Raw genomic sequence first — 21804 nt, 5'->3', positions numbered from 1 at the left:
GTTTCTTTCTGGGCTCTCTGGTCTGTGTGCCTGTTTCTGTGCCAATTCCACACTTTTTTTGGTGCCTTTAGCTTCATAATATAGATTGAAGTCAGGGAGGGCAACGCCTCCAGCCTGTTTTCCTTTCTCAGTGTCGCTTTGGCTCTTCTGCGTCCTTTGTGGCTCCACACAAATTGTTTTTTGTTTCTGTGAAAAATGTCATTGAAATTTTGGTAGTGACTGCGTGAATGTGTAGGTTGCTTTGGGTAGAATGGACATTTTAACAATATTTTCACCCATGAGGGTGGGATATCTTTCCATTTTTTTGGGTCTGTTCAGTTTCTTTCATCAATGTCTTTACAGTTTTCAGTGTGCAGGTCTTTCAAGTCCTTCGTTAAATTTACTGCTAGTTTTTTTTTGGGTGCGATTGTAAATGGAATTGTTTTCTTAATTTCTCTTTCTGAGAGTTCATTATTAATGTATAGAATCACAAATGATCCTGCAGTTTTGTTGAACTCATTTTTTAGTTCTGACAGTCTTTTGGTGGTTTCATGTAGAAAGCTAGAATTCAGAAATCCTACTGTGTTCCAACTATACCCAGGTCATCCACAGCACCCAAGACATAGTGGCTGCTAATATAATCTTACCACCGTGCCTCTTAATACCATGGGGACCCCTACAAGGGCGATTAGCATCACCACTTTGGTTGAATTTGGCCTGGGTAAGTCTTGGCCTCTATAGCAATGTTTGATGTCATCTCTGATTTTCTGGCATGTTACTGACATGGTTGTATTGAAAGTAATTTATTTTCTAGTAAACTTCAAATGTTTAAACTTTAAATAGCAGTACAAAGTTTTCTACGTTCACACCAAGTGCAGTGTGTTTTACCCAAAACAGGGCCACTCTCCCAGGGAACCAGCACATAGCCCCAAAATGAGGAATAATTATGGTTTCCACATTATAATCCTATCCACAGGACCACTTCAACTTTCAGCAGCTGCCCCACCTTTGTGGAAATGTCTTTTTCCATTCTAATCCGGTTTTCTTTTTCTGGAACCATCACTGGGGCTTTCCCTCGTTTTAAAAACCTTCATGAATTTGAAGTGTACAAGATGAGTATGATCTGTGTGACTTTTTCTGTATGGCTTCTTTCACTTAGGATGTTTTCAGTGTTTTTCCATGCTGTAACATGTATCATTTTTTTTTCATTGTGATTAAAAAATATAACATCATTTAAACAGTTTTAAGTATACACTTCTATAGCATTACGTTCATTCACGTTGTAAAAATATCCTTACCATCCATCTCCAGAACTTTTTCATTTTCCCCAAGTGAAATTGTAACCATTAAACACTTATTCCCCTCAACCCCTGGCAACCTTATTCTGCTTTTTGTCTTTGAATTTGACTTATCTGGATATCAAATACTAGTGGACTCATAGAATGTCTGTCCTTTTGTGTCTGGCTTGTTTCACTTAGCATAATGACTTCAAGGTTTATCCACATTGTAGCCTGTGTGAGAATCACCTTAGTTTTAAAGGTTGAATTGCATTCCATGGTGTATATACTACATTATGTTTATCCATTCATCTGCTGAAGGACCCTCCAGTTGCTTCCACCTCTTGGCTACTGTGAATAATGCTGCTATGAATATGGGGTACAAAATATCTGTTCCTGTCCTTGCTTTTAAATATTTTGGGTGTATACCCTGGGGTGGAATTGAGGGATTCTATGTTAATTCTATGTTTAAGTTTTTGAGGAGCCCCCCTACTCTTTTCCACAGCTGCTTGCACCATTTTACTTTATTCCTTTATATGGCAGAATAATGCATCTTACGGATCTACCCTATTTTGCTTATCCATTCACCCATTGGTGGACATTTTAATTGTTCTTACCTTGGGCTATTGTGAATAGTGCTGCTATGGATATTGGTGTACAAGTTTTTATTTGAACACCTGTTTTCAATTCTTTGGATATATATCTAGGAGTGGAGTTGTTGAAACATGATAATTACATTTTTATATTTTTGAGAAAATGCCAAAATTTAGCACACATAGATTGCACCATTTTACATTTCCACAAGTAAAGTTTAAGAGTTCCAATTTCTCTACATTGTTGCCAACATTTGTTATTTTTGTTTATTCTTAATATAACCATTCTAGTGTGTGTGAAAAGTTGTGGTTTTAATTTGCATTTCCATCATGACTACTGATGTTTGACATCTCTTCATGTGCTTGCTGACCATTTGTATGCCTTGTCTGGAGAACAGTCCATTCAAGTCCTTTGTCCATTTAAAAAATTGGGTTGCTCTTTTGTTGAGTGGTAAAAGTTCTTGATAGATTCTGGATAAAGGCTCTCATCAGATATAATGTGCCAATATTTTCTTCCATTCTTTGGGCTGTCTTTTTACTTTCTGGATAGCCTCTTTTGATGTACAAATGTTTGTAATTTTGAGGAACTCCAGTTGATCTATTTTTTTTCTTTCATTGCTTGAGCTTTAGTTTGAGATATAAGAAACTATTGCTAAATGCAAGGTCATGAATCCCTTGGTTTATTCCAGGGTGCATACCCTCGGTATCCACTAGGCTAGGATTTAGGTCTGGGGTTTAAGTCAGTGTCAGGGTTTAGAGGTCAGGGGTCAGGGTTGGAGAGTCAGGGTAGAGGGTCTAGGGGTCTGGGCTTAGGGTGTTAGGGTTAGAGGTTAGATTTCTTTAGGGTTAGGGTTAGGTTTAAGCATAATTGGCCCCCTTTGCTCTTCCCTTCTCCTCTCTGAGGTCTCCAGGATGGACACGATTTGCCCAGGGTCACACATGAGTCAGGGAGTTGAGCTGGACCACTGTTTTTCTACCCCCCAGTCCTGGGCTCTGAGAGAAGAATGAAATGTCTGTACTGTTTCTGAGTGTTTCAAATCAAACTCGATGTTAGTCAAGGGTTGTGGAAGGTGTCAAGTCACGCAGGTTTCTTCCTGCCCTCCCATCTGGGAAAGGTGGTGCTGGCTTCACTCTGCCTGGGCAGCCCCAGGTTCCAGCAGAGCCCAGGCAGGAGGGCACTCAATGGACATGTGTGGATTTATGCAGGACTGAGTGTAACAACCTGCCAGCCCCCAGCCTACTTGAGGGCTGGTGGGACCCTCCTGGGACTGCAGGCATGCTTTGTCCCATCTGACTGGGCATCAATAGACAATCAAGTCTCAGGCAGGACAGTCCTTGACCTCTGAGCATCCAGGCAGGCATCTGTGGTCCTCTAGCTCAGTCCAGCCTGGGCCCTGTCAAGACCCCATGGACAATCACTGAGCTGACCATGCTGCTGGGCAATGGAACAGCTACCTGGGCAGTGTAGACATTCCTTTGAGATGTTTCAACTATCAATGTCCATGTGGTTGAGAAAAGGTCCTCCTCTTCACAGCCTTCACAGCCTCGTAGCCTGCCAAGAGAGGTAATAACACTAAACATCTGAGTGTGTCCCTGACACAACAACCATACAGCAGACCATGGCCCTGCAATCCTTTGTCCCTTCAGTTGTTAGAAATTTTGACGTTCATATTCATTAAGAATCAAAGATATGGGAGTAACTGGGCCTCCCAATGGGAGGTTCATACTGAGGCTGCATGGTCTTGGAGAGCCACATGCATCCATGTGGCCTCTGGAAAGCCTGCCAATTATGGGTTCCATGGCATGGAATAATTCTTGAACCTCCCATTACTTCATTGCACAAGAGTTTCCTTACCACCCTAGCATTTGGTTTCTTCCCTTAGTAAAGGAGAGAGAAGAAACTGGAAAATGAGCAGCATTGTTCTTCAGGGGTGAGTAATTAATATGGCCAGGGAGATGGCATGACTCAAGGGCTCCCACCTCTCAGGGGCAGGAATGAGGTCTGTGTGTTTTCTGAGGGCACATAGGCTATCCTGGGCCAAACCCTGAGATGTGAGGACCTGATGCCCAAGGCAGGAGACTTTGAGTTTACCACCAACAACGATCCTGCCTTTTCAGCAAGTGAAAGAACTTCTTGCCCTCTTGAGAGGGCAGTAAGAGCACACTGGATGGGTAGCTGCAGCCCCTGACCCTAAGTGAACCACTTTTTTCCTTTTGTGTCAGATTCTGTGCTGTGCAGTGAGCTGTCATTGACGTAGAATCTGCTGCTTTCTCTCAGCCAGCATCTGTTCTCATGCCCAAGTCTAGTGCCTCAGTTTTCCTTTGGGAATTACATCTCACCTGCTTCCAGTCCAAACAGTTCCAGAAGGATGACCTCACGTTCCACCTAGCTCGAAGATGGGTTTACAACCCACATCTAGCCAGTCCCATTTTCCATCTTCTGGTTCCTTTGATGGGTCAAGGATGAGAATGTAACCCAAGCCAGGCCAAAGGAATTTAAAACCATGACTTTTCTTGGTACCCAAGAAAAGGAGAAGCTCTTTCTTGGAAAAAGGATGGTGAGTGGTTGTCAGCCTAGAATTGCTGTTGGCCCAAGGACAGTGAGAGAGACTGTGCCTGTGAATGGGATCACCCAAAGGCCCTGAGCAGGACAGAGTTTTGGAAAGGAGCAAGACCACACTGAGATAGTATGAGTCACTGGACCTGCCAGGTCCAAACCCATTCTTAAACTTGCCACTTGCCAGTATTAATTTATTTCTACCCTTACAATAAATACTAATTTATTTTACTTCAGTAAGTGTGTCCAGTCACTGGGAATAAAAAAAAGTCCTAGTTGACACATCTGAATCAATAAATCCCTGATCCATCCTCAGGTGTCCTCACATGGCTGGGGGAGATGAAGATACTGGGTGGGGTCAGGTATTTGGGGAGCTGCCAAACAGCTCTGTCCCTGTTCCCTCCCTGTCCTGGGAGAGGGAAACCCTGGAACAGTGATAGAGGATAACCAGTAGGGGGAAGAGGTTCCTCAGTGTTTAATTAGTCTTTTTGTATTTTCCTTAATTTAGGGTCCATTTTGGTAATGTGTTTTTACAAAGAAATCACCTGTTTCCTGTAGATTTCCAGTTTGTTACAATAGGTTTCTCTTATTTGACTTTTAATTTTTCCTGTCTAATTTTCTACAGAATCATCACAAATAATGAACAAATATTGATACTTTATTATTAACTGAAGTCCATGTTCACGCTCCCTTTGTTATACCTTTCCTTGTTCCAGGATCACAAAGGACATGTGGTCATAATGTCTGTTTAGTCTCTTCTGGGCCTTGACAGTTGCTCAGACTCTCCTTGTTTCTATGACCTTGACAGTGTGGAGGAGGACTGGTCAGGTATTTTGTAGACTGCCCTGCACTGGGATTTTCTTGGTGTTTTTGTTGTGATTAGACGTGGCTTTTGAAAATGCAGATTACAGAGGTAAAGTGCTTCCTCTTCACTATATATCAAGAGAACAGGCTCTCAAGGGAATTTATCACTTATATTCTTAAATTTGGTTACCTAGCTGAGGTAGTGTTTGTCAAGTTTTCCCACAGTGAGGTTAATTTTTTTCCCATGTCCATCCTGTGTGTCTTATTTAGGAGAAAGTCATAATGCAGAACCCACACTTGAGGAGAGGGGAGTTAGCTTCACATCCTTGATGGACAGCTGAGTGTCTATGTGAATTGTTTAGAATCTTTCTGGATAGGAGATTTCTATTTAACACCATTCATAAAAAACTGTGTAATTTATTTTTGGACATGTGAACAATTATTGTAAACTTCTAGTTATAATCCAGTATTGCATTATTAGACTGCTTAGTTCATTCTTGCTTTGGCTATTGAGAGCTTTTTCCATTTGCTCCTGTTCTCATTTTACATAATTTTTCTTAAGTGGTTTTTTTTTTTTTTTGGTACTTTTTTACTTTCTGATATTTTAAGATTATCCTGCTTCACATATTTACTGTCTCAGTCCTAGTATCAGCCCTTTCTTCAAAGAGCCCTTGTTCCTCTTATTAGAGAATAGTATTAAAAACTTACATGTGGGAGCTAAATAGGCTCAGCTGACAATGCGTGGAAATATATGCACGTATCCCAGCCTATACATATACACATAATTATAAAGATTTCCATGTGGAACTATGTGTATCTCTATTAGGCTAAAGACAGTTTATACTGATGTCTCCAACCTGATCTGTTATGACATGGATATTGTAACCTTCTCCCTTTGTCTGTAACTTCCCACTCCATTGGTAAGAAACCTGGCTTCCACCATTTGTCATTTATTAAATTCAGTGCTTGTTCCATTCGATTACTGATACAGTAGTTTCAGTACTGTTAGCTACTACCCACCATGGGAAAGAACTTAGAGTCCACTGTTTATGTATGGTACATTTTGCCTTTGACTTACAGATTCCGTTCATTTCCAAAGTTAATTTAGGTCAGCCCATTTTGTCCCACCACCAACAGTGAGTTTTTTCATACATTTCTAAATCAGTTAGGTTCTTTGTTATATTCTGTACTCCAGTCTTTGACACTCCCATATCCTAAGTAACTAAATTTGAATAGATTATAATTGTTGGGTTGTAAAAATCTGTGGGTGTAGACAAATGCATAATGACAGGTATTCACCACTAAAGTATCATATGGACTATTTCAACCACATATTCCATAAACTGTTTACCATGTCTGATTTGCCTTTGCTAGAATGTCATATAAATGAGGTCATACAGTGTGTAGCACTTCAGACTGGATTCTTTCACTTAGCAATGTAAGTGTTAGATTTATCCTTTTTTTGTTGTTGTTGCACGGGTTGATGGTTCATTCCTTTATATCTCCAAATACTATTGCATTGCATTTTATGAGAGGAAAAATAATTTTCCCTCTACCCTTCTATGTTCTTCATTGGAACCGCGCCCCCCCCCCCCCCCCCCCCCGTAATGAAAGGGAGATGAACTGGAGAAAAACAATCGGAAGTTTAAAATATACCATGCATACCTCCTGTATACTTGAAAGATACCCAGGAAAACTGAGTCACTCCCTGAAATGACCCAAGCCATCACCTTAAATACTACCTTCAGCTGAGAACAAAAGAAAGATGTTAGGGAATGGAGGAAGCCATTTAAGAGAGATTATTAGGCAAAGCACAGTAAACAAGGGTATGGTTGTTATGCAGATTTACATCCAGGCCTATTCCATTGACAAGTTTTTCTTGATATTTAGTCATCATTCAGTTCCTGGTCCAGAGAGGGACACACACTTACAAATGGAGATATCCTTAGTAAATGTAAATTTACTTCATAAAAGGGCATTTTCTACTTGGTTTTCAAGGATTCTCCTGGGTCTGCTATTTTTTTAATTAATCAGTCCAAAATAATCCTTTTGTCAAATGGGCGTATTTTAGGGTGGTGTATTCTGCTCCCCTTGAGATGTATGTCCTCTAATTTGCTTACGAATTCATTTACAGAAGGACATCCTGATAGCTTTAAGTTTTTAGCCATTATGAGTAGAGCTGCTGTGCATTACTTAATGCTTGTTTTTGTTTGAACACAGTTTTTCAAAACAGTTGTCTAAGTACAAGAGGTACGCTTCTTGGATCCTAAGGTGAGACTGTTTAGATTTGGAAAAAACTGCCAAACTGTCTTCTAAAGTAGGTTGTACATGCATTCCACCAGCATCTTGAGTATACTGTTGTGTGCTTGTTTTCTGTTTATCTTTCTTTGGCCAGGTGTGTGTTTCAATCTTTACCAAGTTTTAATTGCGTACAAATCCTTTATCAGATATGTGTTTTGGAAATAGTTTCTTCCAGTTTGTGGTTTTCTGAATAAGGTCTTTCATAGAGTAGAAATTTTTAATCTTATAAAGTCTACATTATTAATTATTTTTCTTTTGTTGATAGACTTTTGGTGTTGTGTGTTTTAAAATGGATCACCAGACCCAAGGTCATGTAGATTTTCTTTTGTTCTCAGATTCTAGAATTTTTATAGTTTGGTAATTTAGATTTGTCTATGGGCAATTTTGAGTGAATTTTGGTTTAAGTTGTAAAGTTTGTGTCTACATTCATTTCATTACATATGGTTTCTAATTAATTGTTCCTTAACTATCTTTTGAGAAGATATGGTGAGATACTTGGCTCCATCTCAGTTTGGATTTTCAAACTTAGTATATACAGCAGAACTGCATTTGGGATGAGGCCTCTGGGTTTGAGTGCGGTGCTCCCAGCACTTCTCTGATGTCCCACAGGGGGCGCTGAACCCACCTCTCTGACACTGCGGGCACAGGTGCATCCTGCCCACAGAGTTTGCTCCGTGACAAGTGGACAAGGAGCTTTGTCTCCCATCAGGGCTTAGGTTTCTGGACCATGGGGCAGTGTCCACACTGACAGGAGCTGGGTTTTCTCAGGACCCACTGGTGAGGAGATGCCACAGAGGAAGAAATGAGCAAGTGGGGAGAAACTTCCAGTGCAGCTGACTGCTGGGTGGGTGGGGTGCATCTTCAGGGGACTCAGGAGAGAAAGGGTTTAATATGGAACCTTGTGGGCTTTTAGTTAGTTTTTGTGCAGTGTAGATGGTGACCAGTGTCGTTCTTTGGAGTCTGGTGTCTAGTTTTCCTGGCACTGTTTGTTGATGGCTTAGGGTAGAATAAACATTTTAATGATGGTAATTTTTCTGATGCATGAGCATGGAATATTGTTTTCTATTGTGTCTTCAATTTCTTTATCAGTGTCCTATAGTTTTCTGAGTATAGGTCTTTCATGCCCTTGGTTAAATTTATTCGTAAACAGTTTGTTCTCTCTGATGGAATTGTAAATGGGATTCTTTTCTTAATTTTTCTTTCTGATTGTTTGTTATTAGTGTATAGAAACAAAACTGGTTTGTGCATATTGATTCCATACTTTGCAACTTTACTGAATTTATTTTTTTAACATGTTTTTTGAAGTAATGTGAAAAATTGTAATGCTAAAAGCTCACTGTTTCTACTGCATCCCAGGTAATCCACAGGACCCAAGACATGGTAGCTACTATACTCTTCCCATGGTGCCTCTTAATATCATGTGGACTCCTACAAGGGAAGTAAGTATCACTTACTTGGTGAACTTGGTCTGGGTAAGTCTTGGCCTCTATAATAAAGTTTGATGGCTGTCTTATCTGATTTTCTGGTATGGTATTGACATGGTTGTTCTGAAAAGTAATTCACTTTCGAGTAATTTAAAGTGTACGGAAAACTTTCAGTAATGGCAAAAAGTACTCACATTTGCCACTTCACACAAAATGCTCAGTGTGTTTTACCCAAAACAGGGACATTCTCCTGAAGAACTAGCACATAACCCCTAAATGAGGAAATCATGATTTTCACATTATAATTTAATACACAGGCCCACATAAATTTTCACCCGCTGTCCCAACTGTATGAAAATGTCTTTTTCCATCCTGATCTAGTTTTCTTTTTCTGGAACCGTTACTGAGTTTTTCCCTCATTTGGACAACCTTTATGGATTTAAAGCAGACAAGATAAATATGGGATCTGGGTGGCCTTTTCTGTATGGCTTTTTTCCACTAAGGATGTTTTTAATATTCATTTATGTTGTAACAAATATCAGCACTATGCTTTTTTTTTCATTGTTATTAAAAATACAAAACATGACATTTACCATTTAATGCATTTTAAGTATACAGTTTTGTGGTATTAACTACCTTCACATAGTTGCACAAACAAGTTAAATGACATGTGCTCCTCCTGTGTGCATGGGAGCTACCCAGGAAATTGAGTAACTCCCTGAAATGGCCCAAGACATCACCTTAAATACCATCCTCATCTAAAAAGAAAAAAAAGGAAGGGTATAGTTGTTACTGTCTACATTCATTTGATTGCATATGGTTTCCAACTGATTGTCGAATAACTAGTTTTGGAGAAGTCATGGGATATTTGGCTTCATTTCAGTTTGAATTTCCATATTTAGTGGATTCTGCAGGCTTGATACAAGGTTTACAACCTTGATATTGCATCAGGACATCCCAATGGTGTAACTGGTGTTAATAGTTTGTTCAACAATTTAAAGTTCTGTGTGATATGAGTTCAGACTGGAGTAATCCTGGTTTAGTTTCTGTCTATTTATACATTTGTCCCAGTATGAAAGGACAAGAGGAATAAGGCCTACTTTATAAAAGTGCCTTCAAACTAATTGGTATAATCTCAACTTAATTTTTTTTAAATTTGTTTTATTCAAGTATAGTTGATTTACGATGTTGTGTTAATTTTTGTTGTACAGCAAAGTGATTCAGATATATATATATAAAAATATATATACTCTTTTTCATACACTTTTCCATTATGGTTTATTACAGGATATTGAATATAGTTCCCTATGCTATACAGTAAGAGCTTGTTGTTTATCCATCCTATATGTAATAGTTTGCATCTGCTAATCCCAAACTCCCAATCCATCCCTCCCTGCTTCTTCCCCTTGGCAACTACAAGTCTGTTTTCTATATCTATGAATCTGTTTCTGTTTGGTAGATATGTTCATTTGTGTCTCATTTTAGATTCCACAATAAGTGATATCATTTGGTATTTGTCTTTCTCTGTCTGACTTATTTCACTTAGTATGATAACCTCTAGGTCCATCCATGTTGCTGTAAATGGCATTATTTCACTCTTTTTTTATAGCTGAGTAGCATTCCATTGTGTGTGTATATGTATATATCACATCTTCTTTATCCATTCTTCTGTTGATGGACATTCAGGTTGTTTTCATGTCTTGGCTATTGTGAATAGTGCTGCTATGAACATAGTGGTGTATGTATCTTTTTGAATTATAGTTTTGTCTGGATATATGCCCAGGAGTAGGATTGCTGGTTCATATGGCAACTCTAGTTTTTTGAGGAACCTCCATATTGTTTTTCATAGTGACTGCACCAATTTACATTCCCACCAACAGTGTAGGAGGGTTTTCTTTTCTCCACACCCCCTCCAGCATTTATTTGTAGACGTTTTAATGATGGCCATTCTGATCAGTGTGAGGTGGTACCTCATTGTAGTTTTGATTTGCATTGCTCTAATAATTAGCGATGTGGAGCATCTTTTCATGTGCCTATTGCCCATCTGTATGTTTTCTTTGGAGAAATGTCTAATTAGAGCTTCTGCCCATTTTTTGATTTTTTTTTTTTTTTTTGAGTTGTATGAGCTGTTTGTATATTTGGAAATTAGGCCCTTGATGGTTGCATCATTTGCAAATATTTTCTCCCAAACAATTAGCACAGGTGCTGGGACAACAGGATACCCACATGCAAAAGAATAAAGTTGGACCCTTACCTCCCCCTGTATACAAAATCAACTCAAAATGGATCAAAGGCCTAGATGTAAGAACCAAAATTATAAAACTCGGAGAATAAAACATGAGAGTAAATCTTCATGACCTTGGATTTGGCCATGATTTCTTAGATCTGCTACCAAAAGCACAAGCAACAAGAGACAAAATAGATGAATTGGACTTCCTCAAAACAAAAAACTGTTGTGAATAAAAGGAGCAAGGAAAAAGGTAATCCACCATCCAAAATTACACAAGATGTTTGTAAATCATGTATCTGATAAAGGTCTATAGCCCACCAGCCCAGCCCCCGTGCTGGTCCAGGGGAGTGTGTGTGTGGCCCCTCCCATCCTAGGTGATAAGGGGATTTCAGGCCCCACAGCACCCAAGGGGTGGACACTGGTCATCCTCAGCACCCTCAAGGAGTGAGTGCTGGATTGTTTTGAGCCCAGATTCCTTCCATTACTGCCCTCAAACACTGAAGGCTTCAGCATGCCTCCAGAAGAACACAGAGTATTTGCAAGTCTTTGAGAATGAAGAGAACATCCTTCGCTTTTCTGAAAAGGGCATCTTATTTCATAGCAGTGACCACTTTCAATCTGGCTGCCAGGGGTGCCCTCTCACCTTCTTTACTTCTCTGAGAGTGGCCATGGTGGTTTGGCTGTCCCCAATCCCCACACCAGGTGACAAAGCCAGTGGGGCCAGCTCCTGGTGGTCCTTACCTTCGTTGGAGATTAGCCCTGACTCTCAGCCTGAGATTGAATGTGGACTCCCCTGCTTCTCCCCATCACTAATTCTCATCTCCTCCCGTCTCTTGCTTTTCAGTCTCAGATTTACCTGATGGTCACCACTCGTAGTTCCTGCAGAGCCCAGAGATTTCTCCTTGAAGGAAAGGTTCTGGGAAAATCGGAGGGATAAATAAAGAATGCAGCTGTTCCCACCTTGTGCTGATGCCCAAGAGGGTGATGAGAGTAGGTGTTTTCTCATTAGAATTTTTTTTTTTTTAGATGGAGAATTTTAATTAAATTGGCATAGTTAAGACCAAAAAGATAAAGTGGGCATTGTCAGTGTTTCTTCAGCCCTTGACTTAACAGGTGAATGAACACAACTTGAAACACAGGTGAATCTTGCTGGTCTATGAGACAGTGAAGGGAGCGTCTCAATATTTAAATATATTAATATAACCAGTTATAGAAATCTAAATATAAAACCAATCTCCTATAGGGTTTGAGAAGGCATTCACCATATCCCTGAAAAGTTTAACATTCCTTATTCAAGTTTAATCATCTCTTTAGAAGAGGAAAACAGTGATAGTACTTGTTGAACCAGAATTACTATCAAAATTCAAAAAGCTGACCATATTCATTTAGCCACAAGCCAATCTTATTTAAATCAGGACAGAAATATTACATCAGCCATTCATGATCTGAATTCTAGTGTATGAGATCAATTTAAATATGGTACACATAAAAAGTCATGAGACATTTGTTTCATAATAAATAAGGCAGTGGCCAACTACTACTCATTAGTAGCTTTTTAGAGATAAGCTATCAAGTCTGCCCTTTCTCCCTTCTTCTTAATGCCAGCAAAGATCATTTTTGTTCCAGGGATGTACTTCTTGGGAAGTACAGTCTTGTGCTTGCCTCCCTTTTCCACAGTATGGCACTGGGCACACTTCTGAACAAAAATCTTCTTGCCCTCCTCAACATCACCCATTTTTAAATCATTCTTTCTCCGTGTACGACTAAGAAGTTCCCGCTCGCAAGCTGAACGTCCCGCTCTCGAATCCCCTTCTCATTAGAATTTTATGATCCTCCAAGTAATAGATCATTGGTGGTGGTGGGGGGGCATCCTGTGTCTTCCTGCTTATTCTAATAATGTCATTCCTGAATTTTAATGCGGTAAATAATTTATATTATAAATATGCTGAGGGGGAGATCCATTTAAAAAATGTTAGAGGTAACTCCAAGGGTTTTAAAACAAACAAGGACATAGAACCCTGTGTTCAGACACTGGCTGAGAGATTCCCACACTGAGCTGTGGTCCCTTGGAGGGTGGAGTGGCCATGACCCACCTCCCGCAGGTGAGCCTACTAAGGCACATCCCACATGGGACCACTGCATCACAGAATCTTAGATTGGCCAATGACAGGCATCTGGCTAGAGATGTGGACAAGAGAAAACTGCCCAGCAGTCTGGAACACTGGGGCGAGGCCTTAGTAAGGGCCAGCATCAGGGCCTTAGTTAGGGACAGTGTCAGGACCTCAGAGATAACTTGAGGGCCTTAGTAAGAGACAGTTCAGGCTGTTAGTTAGGGACATTATCAGGGCCTTAGATAGGGCAGCATCAGGGCCATAGTTATGACCATTGTTGGGGAGTTAGTGAGGGAGAGCATCCGTGTGTTAGGGAAAGAGTCTGGCCACTATTTAGACAGGGTCAGGGCCTTAGTTAAGGATAGTGGCAGAGACTTACTTAGGGACATATTCAGGACCTTAGTTATGAACAGGATCAGGGCCATAGCAGTTTCATGGTGTTAGTTAGGGCCAGCGTTAGGGCGTTAGCTAGGGCCAGTGTTAGGGTGTTAGCTAGGGCCATCTTCAGGCCTTAGTTAGGGACAGCGTCAGGGCCTCTGTTAGAGAAAACTTGAGAGCCTTAGTAAGAGACAATTCAGGCTGTTAGAGAGATTGTCAGCGACTTACTAAGAGACATATTCAGGGCCTTAGTTATGGACAGGATCAGGGTGATATTTAGTGACAGCTTAGGCTGTAAGTGACTGTGTCAAGGCCTAAGTTAGAGTGTCAGGGTCTTAGGGACATGGTTAGGGCCTTAGTAAGTTATAGCTCAGGCCATTAGCTAGGGACAGCATCAGGGGCTTAGTGAAGGACAGTGTCAGTGCTTCAGTTAGAGATATCTTGAGGGTCTTAGTTAGACACAGTTCAGGCTTAGGGACAGTTACTTAGGGACAACATCAGGGCCTTAATAGAGCTAGTGTCAGGTCTGTAGTTAGGACCAGTGTCAGGATGTTAGGGAAAGAGTCAGGACGTAGAGTGTCAGAGCCTTAGGTAGAGACAGCTTCAGCACCTTAGTTAGGGACAGCCTTAGAGAATTACTTAGGGGCATTCCAGGGCCTTAGTTATGGACAGGATCAGGGGGATGCTGAGAGACATCTAAGGGTATTAGGGACATCATCAGGTCCTTAGTTAGGCACAGTGTCAAGGCTTCAGTTAGAGATAACTTGAAGGCCTTAGTTAGACACAGTTCAGGTTGTTACTTAGGTATATCTTCAGAGCCTTAGTTAAAGACAGGATCAGGGCCATAGTTAGAACCAGTATCAGGGCATTAATTAGGGTCGAAATTAGAGTGTTAGGGAAACAGTCAGGTCCTTCATTAAGGACAGTGTCAGTCTTTAAAGTAGACATAGTGTCAAGTCCTTAGTTAGGATGAGCTTCAGGGCCTTGGTTAGGGCTAGCATAAGGACATTAGTTAGGGTCAGCGTCAGGGGCTTAGGGACATATTCAGGGCTTTAGATACAGACAGAAGCAGGGCATTAGTTACTGACTGATTAAGCTATAAGGGACAGTGTCAAGGCCTAAGTTAGGGACAGTGTCAAGGCCTCTGTTATAGATAACTTGAGGGCCTTTGTTAGACATAGTTCAGGCTGTTCCTTAGGGACATCGTCAGAGCCTTAGAAAGGGCAGTGTCAGGGCCGTAGTTATGGCCAGTGTGTGGGCTTAGCTAAGGACAGCATCAGGGTGTTAGTTAGGGAAAGATTCAGGCCATTATTATAGACAGTCTCAAGGCCTTAGGTAGAGACAGCTTCAGGGCCTTAGGGACAGCGTAAGAGACTTACTTAGGGACATATTCAAGGCCTTAGTTATGGACAGGATCAGGACAGTACTGAGGGACATTTAAGGCTATTAGGGACATCATCAGGGTCTTAGGGCCAGGATTAGAGCCATAGTTAGGACTTGTGTCAGGGCATTAGGGACAACAAAAGCGTGTTAGTTAGGGAAAAAGTCAGGCCATTATTATAGACAGTGTTGGTGACTTGAGTAGAGGCAGTATCAGGACCTTAGGGAGAGGGTCAGAGACTTACTTAGGGACATATTCAGGGCCTTAGTTCTAGACAGGATCATGGGCAACTGAGGGACATTTAAAGTTATTAGGGACACCATCAGGGCCTAAGTTAGGGCCAGCATTAGGGTGCTAGTGAGGGACAGCGTCAGGGACTTTGTTAGAGACAGCCACACGCCTTAGTTAAGCACAGTGTCAAGGCTTCAGTTAGAGATAACTTGATGGCTTTAGTTAGACACAGTTTAGGCTGTTACTAAGGGACATCTTCAGAGCCTTAGTTCAGGCCAGGTCAGGGCCATAGTTAGAACCAGTGTCAGAGTTTTAGTTAGGGACAAAGTTAGGGTGTTAGTTAGGGTAAGAGTCAGATACTTAGTTACTGACAGTGTCAGGGTTTCAAGTAGATATATCGTCAAGTCCTTAGTTAGGAAAAGCCTCAGGGCCTCAGTTAGGGCCAGCGGCAGGACATTAGTTAGGGCTAGCTTCAGGGCCTCTGTTAGAGATAACTTGAGGGTCTTAATAAGAGATAGTTCAGGTCATTAGTTAGGGACAGCATCAGGGGCTTAGTTAGGGACATATTCAGGGCCTTAGTTACAGACAGAATCAGGGCGTTATTTAGTGATAGCTTAGGCTATAAGGGACAGCATCAGGGCCTTAGTTACTGACAGCATCAAAGCCTACATTAGGGATGGCGTCGGCATTTGTTAGGGCCAGTGTCAGGGCCTTTTTTAGGGCCAGCATCAAGGTATAGTTATGGAAAGAGTGAGGCCGTTAGTTAAAGAGAGCCTCAGGTTCTTAGAGACAGCATCAAGTCCTTAGTGATGTCAGGACCTCAGTTAAAGATAACTTGAGGGTCTTAGGGACAGTGTCAGGGACTTAGTTATGGACAGCTTTAGGGCCTCAGAGGTAACTTAGGACCTTAGTAAGAGACATTTTGGGCCATTAGTGACATTGTCAGGACCTTAGTGCCATCTTCAGGTCGTCAGTTATGGACAGCATCTGGGCATTAATGAGGGACAGCTCAGGTTATTAGGGACCGTGTCAGGGGCATAGTTAGGGAAGGAGGCCATTAGTTAAAGTCAGACTCAGGGTCTTAGTTAGAAACAGTCAAGTCCTTAGGGACAGAGTCTGGTTGGGGGGGCGCTCAGTTAAAGATAACTTGAGGGCCTTTGTTAGGGACAGCCGCAGGGTCTTTGTTAGGGACAGCCTCTGGGCCTTAGGGACAGCATAAGGACCTTACTTAGGGTCTGTGTCAAGGCCTTAGAGACAGTTCAGGCCATTAGTTAAGGACATCGTCTGGGCCTTAGACAGCCTCAGTCCTGAGTCAGGTACAGCATTAGGACCTTAGTTAGAGAGAGAGTTAAATCCATAGTTAGGGAAAACTCAAGCCATTACAGACAGCTCAGGACCATAGTTAGTGTCAGGGTCAGGGCCTAGTGGTGAAATCGAGCAGGACCCTGTGGGGCACCTGGGCATGGAAGCCTGTCCCATGTCTCCTGTTTCTTGTTTGTTGGGGAAAGACTCCAGGCTCCATGATCTTCCCTGAGTTCCCAAGGGCAGATTCGAACAGTTGCTAATCAGGGAAGGGAGGGGATGCAGAGATAAGGGAGGAACAGTCAAGAAACAATAGTTCAGCCTTGGGGCAGGGTCCTGGTTCTGCCTCAAGGGATAAGCATAACAATATCTTCGAGCTCTTTACCAAACTAACCCCCCCACCCCATGGAAGATTTTAGCATTCTTCATTCCTGAGAAGATCATCAAGAGAGCACCTGAGGCCAGATTAAAGGAGTGCAGGTCCCGCATATACCCTAATCCTTATAAGCAGCTCCGCCCTTAAACCATTGCTATAAAACTCCTCACAGAACCCTCCCACATTGTGAAACACAGTTTTTGAGGGCATGAGTTTTCTGTGTCCTCCTTTGGCTGGCAAAGCAGTAAAACTATGCTTTTTCTACTTCATCCAAAACCCTGTCTCTGAGATTCGATTTGGCACTGGTGCACAGAGGCCGAGTTTTCGGCATCAAATTTGGCATCCAATGTGGGGCTGACTTGGGGACGGCCCCTGTGGGTCCCCTGACTTGATCGGATGCTCCGAGACTTTCTCCACGCTAGCCTCTTTCAAGAGCGTGGAGGGTTGGAGAATTCCTTTAGAGGCCAGATCTCCTGGGACCCTTGCCTGGAAGGGCCAAGCCCCAGTTATACCCTATCCACCATCCCAGCAGTTGGAACTCTGGGGCAGGAGTAGATGGCAAAAGAGGGACCACCCTAGAAGCTGCCGAGGCCATCTTTGCCTTGAGGACGTTCCTTTCTTCCTCCTGCTTGGACCGCCCTGAATGTCCTACTCCAAAGAATTATTTTGGGGAACCAGAAAAGGAGCATTTGGGGTATTGCGACACCTTGACCAGTGTGTGGTAACACCCCCGGCATGCCCTCTGAGGTCCTTTTAGCCCTGTACATTTGGGGGAACCTTGATTCCCATTTGGGTGATTTTTCATTTCAGGAAATCTCATTTGGAAGGTGCACCACTTGGACAGAGGTCACAGGCTAAGTTGAGACTTGGAAGCCGATTTGAGTCTTGGTGCTGTTTGGTTTTTGGTTACTGTTTGGGTTTTGGTTCCTTTGGTTTGAGGCTTCCATTACTGGCGAGTATTTTGTTTTGTTCTTAGTCCACACATGAGTGTTCTATCGATCAAACATGGGAAGCGCTTCTTCAGTTCCACCTGGTAGCCACCTGTGCAAAATCCTGGCAGACTGGTCTACCTATAGTTGTAAACCTATGACTAAGAAAAGAATGAAATTCTGTTGTAATTTTGTGTGGCCAATGTACATTCTTGAGAATGAGGAAAGGTGGTCTTTGAATGGTAGCCTAAATTACTATACTATCCTTCAGCCAGAGTTGTTTTGTCACAGGAGGAAAAAGACAAAAGAAGTTCCATATGTTCAAGCATTTATGAAACTACATAATAAAGAAAATGAGCAGCTAAGTGACAGGCTGATGGTACAAAGAGAAAAGAAAGTCTTTTGTCCTAGAGCTGGTTGTTTCTGAATGGGGAAAAAATAAGGGGCAAAATAAGATGGATATAGAAGATGATGGAAAGTTTGTGAAATGGGGACACTGAGAAAAGCGTTGTGCGTGATCAGGATTTTCTAAGATTGGATTAAATTTAGCTGGGTAAATAGATTTTCTTGGAAGTGGGCTAGTGCAAGAGTGGATTTGGTTTCTCCCTCCAAAGTTTTCTTGGATCACTCCTTTTGATAACAGCTTGTGAGCTCCTTTGCCTTTAGGTGATCTGTATTTGCCTTTGAAATCTCTTCACTTTGGTTAAGTGAGTAAGTATTGTTTGGCAGTTTTTTTTTTAATATATTTATTTATTTTTGGCTGTGTTGGGTCTTCGTTTCTGCGTGTGGCCTTTCTCTAGTTGTGGCAAGTGGGGGCTACTCTTCATTGCAGTGTGTGCGCTTCTCATTGCGGTGGTTCTCTTGTCGCAGAGCACAGGCTCTAGGTGCGCAGGCTTCAGTAGTTGTTGCACATGTGTTTGGCAGATTCTAACAGTTCTTTTGACCTCCAGCTAACTTTGAGATGCTTTAGAAGGCCCCTGAGGCATTTCAGAGAAATGTTTGATTAGTATGTTAAATTACAAGGAATTCCTAAACATCTAGTGTGTCCTGGCAAAATGTTATCATTCATAATTCTAGTTATTTTTAAATGTTGCATGTCACAGCGATAACTAAGTTTCTTTTGTCAATTACACTGTGATCAAATGTTTAACTGTGACCTTTCAAGTCATTCCGTGATTTATAGACAGTTATTGTTGTGCTCTAACACTTTTGCAAAAGTGCTCCATCTTCAAGAAGATTTATGTGAAGGACCTTTTGACAAACACAGGTCTGTGATAAATTTCATATCATACCACCAAACTGGGTAAGAAATTAAAAATCTTTATGGAGAATCTGATGACTTCATAAAAAGTTAACAAAAGAATTAGTTACTGAGTGAACTGGTGAATATGGTCATAATTTTTTTTATTATTATTACTGGTTTTGATCTGTGTTTTCCAGACATAGGGGAGCCATTCCCCTCAAGCTACTTATGACTTAGAGCAATTGGGTAAATTATACTTCTATAGGTGAAATTGAAATATTTTTCTTTTCTCTCTTCCTGGTCTCTCCAGATATTGGAGACACTTGGGTTCTGAACAATCTTATCAGGTGAATGGGAAAGACTATCTCATGGCATGTCCAGGAATCTCAATATTTTGGGGACTTCTAGAAAGAGAAATGCACCAAGGCAGAATCTGATGGCTAGCCCTTGGCATGGCTTTCCTGGCCTTGAGAGGCCTTTCAGGAATTTAGTCTGAGGCTCCTTCTGAGGAATTACACCAGAGACAATATGGAGGAGCCTATGTGGTCAATGAACCAGACTTATTTTGGAAACAGATGTCTTGATTTGTCTGTGTTTGATGGAGATGAGGGTAATTTTAGGAAAAAAAGATTATGCTTCAATAGATAGGAAATTCTAGTTCTGTTAATTGAAGTCTGTATTTTTGAAAGTTATTGTGTTAGCCACAGTTTTGCCCTGATGTTTAGGAGGAAATGGAAATTACCTAGAGAAGTTATCAGAGTGTAATTACTTATGATGTATCACTGCTTGTTTTAGGCCTCAAAGCACGTGTACAATGCTTGTGTGACAATTGGGTATAAATGATAAAATGTATGTCCTATAAAGTGTTTCCTCATTAACATACCTCTGAGCTTGTTCATGACACGTGATCAGTTTTCCCCAACGTGGATTAACTAGGCAAATAGAAAGGAGGCCTAGCCCTGATGGACATAATCTACTCTTGGGGCAAACAGCTGAATCATCCCGGCATTGAGGGATAGGTATTTTTATCAATGTTTTCTATTGAAAGACTTGCAATCAAAATGGAAAATGATGAAAAAAACAACCTGCACATATTGAGATATGAGGAAGTCACTTTGACTTATACATGGTTTAACTTAAACTTTACTGACCAAAGCAGCCTGTTTTGTGGCCTTTGAAATGCATTGTACATATGCTTTGACCATTCAGGAGGGGAATACATTTGCAATTCAAAATGGAATAACCATGATTCAGACATCCAAGGTAAAACTAAGTGACCATTCTGGAAGTTCCAGTTGTCACTCCTCCTACTTCTAACTGGGTCTGTTGCACCAAAATGGCGGACCAAGGGATTGAGATCTTAATCATACAAGAATCGGATCCAGGACTTGGAACTCAAATATTACTAATTCGGTATCCATTCCCCAAAATTTAGGCAGGCCTACACCCCATTTCAGCAGGAAGTAGCCAGAGCGGTTGTCACCCTGTTCCCTGTAAGATTTGGGGAAAGATAAAACCGAAATGGGGATGAAAGACGTGTCCCCCTAAAACCGAGATCCCCTGCTGAGTTTATGATTAATGTCTCTGTCTGAAACGATTATTCCTCTACTTGAAGGACATCTATTCTCCTCAAGATTGAGGAGTATCAAAGAAAAGGGGGGAGTGAAACCAAGCAGGACCCTGTTGGACTCCTTGGCACAGAAGACTTTCTGTGTCACCCAATTCTTACAAAGAATAGACTCCAGCCTCCATGAACTTTCCTGAATTCCAAAGGGCAGATTCGAACAGTTGCTAATCAGGGAATGGAGGGGATGCAGAGACAAAGGAGGAATAGCCAAAAACAATAGTGTAGCCTTGGGGCAGGGTCCTGGTTCCTCTTCAAGGGATATACATAACAATATCTTTGAGCTCTTTGCAGAACTAAAACCCCCAACAAATGGAAGAGGTTAGCATTTTTCATTGCACAGAAGACCACCTGAGTCCAGATTAAAGGAACCAGAGAAACTCATTAGGAGACCTCCTGAGGCCAGATTAAAGGAGTACAGGCCCTGCACACACCCTAATCTTATCAGCAACCCTGCCCTTGAACCAGTTATTAAACTCCTCACCAAATCTGCCCAGGTTGGGAACACAGTTTTGAGGGGCACAGGCTTGCTAAGTTCCCCTTTGCCTGGCAAAGCAATAAGGTTATTCATTTCTACTTCATCCCAATCTCGATGTCTCTGAGATTTGATTCAGCACCAGTGCACAGAGGCCAAGTTTTTGGCATCAAGGACAGCCTCAGGTCATTATTTAGGAACATGTTTAGGGCGATAGTTACAAACCACATCATGGACTGAGTTAGGGTCAGTGTCGGCTTTAGTTAGGGATAGAATCAGGGCAATAGTTGGCAACAGCATCCGGTGTTAGTTAGGGACAGCATTATGTCATTACTTACAGACAGCCTCAGGTCGTTAGTTAGGGAAAGGTTCAGGGAGATAGTTAGGGACAGCATCAGGACCTTAGGTTCAGCATCATGCATTAATTATGGACAGCTTCAGGTCATTAGTTAGGGACAGCGTCAGGGTCTGAGTTAGGGACAGCGTCAGGGTCTTAGGGCCAGCAACAGGGCCTTTGGTGCGGTCAGAGTAAGGTGCTAGTTAGGACCAGCATCAGAACGTTAGTTAGGGACAGCATCAGGGACTTAGT

At 41.7% G+C, this 21804-nt stretch overlaps 1 protein-coding gene and 1 long non-coding RNA gene across 2 annotated transcripts in view; one reads left to right on the top strand and one right to left on the bottom strand.

The window, feature by feature from the left end:
* Positions 1–21804, top strand: part of LOC137761331 (uncharacterized) — a 71820-nt gene that overhangs the window by 482 nt on the left and 49534 nt on the right. The window contains exon 2 of the long non-coding RNA XR_011073415.1: positions 8868–8950. This is a non-coding gene — a long non-coding RNA (uncharacterized lncRNA). The remainder of the gene's footprint in view (positions 1–8867; positions 8951–21804) is intronic.
* On the bottom strand, positions 12352–12922 carry LOC137761313 (cytochrome c-like). Its single transcript, XM_068538220.1, has one exon. The coding sequence runs from the start codon at positions 12898–12900 to the stop codon at positions 12721–12723; it is 180 nt and encodes a 59-aa protein (XP_068394321.1). The 5' UTR covers positions 12901–12922; the 3' UTR covers positions 12352–12720.

The sequence above is a fragment of the Eschrichtius robustus genome, chromosome 1 (genome assembly GCF_028021215.1).
Source record: "Eschrichtius robustus isolate mEscRob2 chromosome 1, mEscRob2.pri, whole genome shotgun sequence".
NCBI lineage: Eukaryota > Metazoa > Chordata > Mammalia > Artiodactyla > Eschrichtiidae > Eschrichtius > Eschrichtius robustus.
The sequence above is the reverse complement of the archived record's forward strand: the minus strand, read 5'-3'. Positions and strand labels throughout refer to the sequence as shown.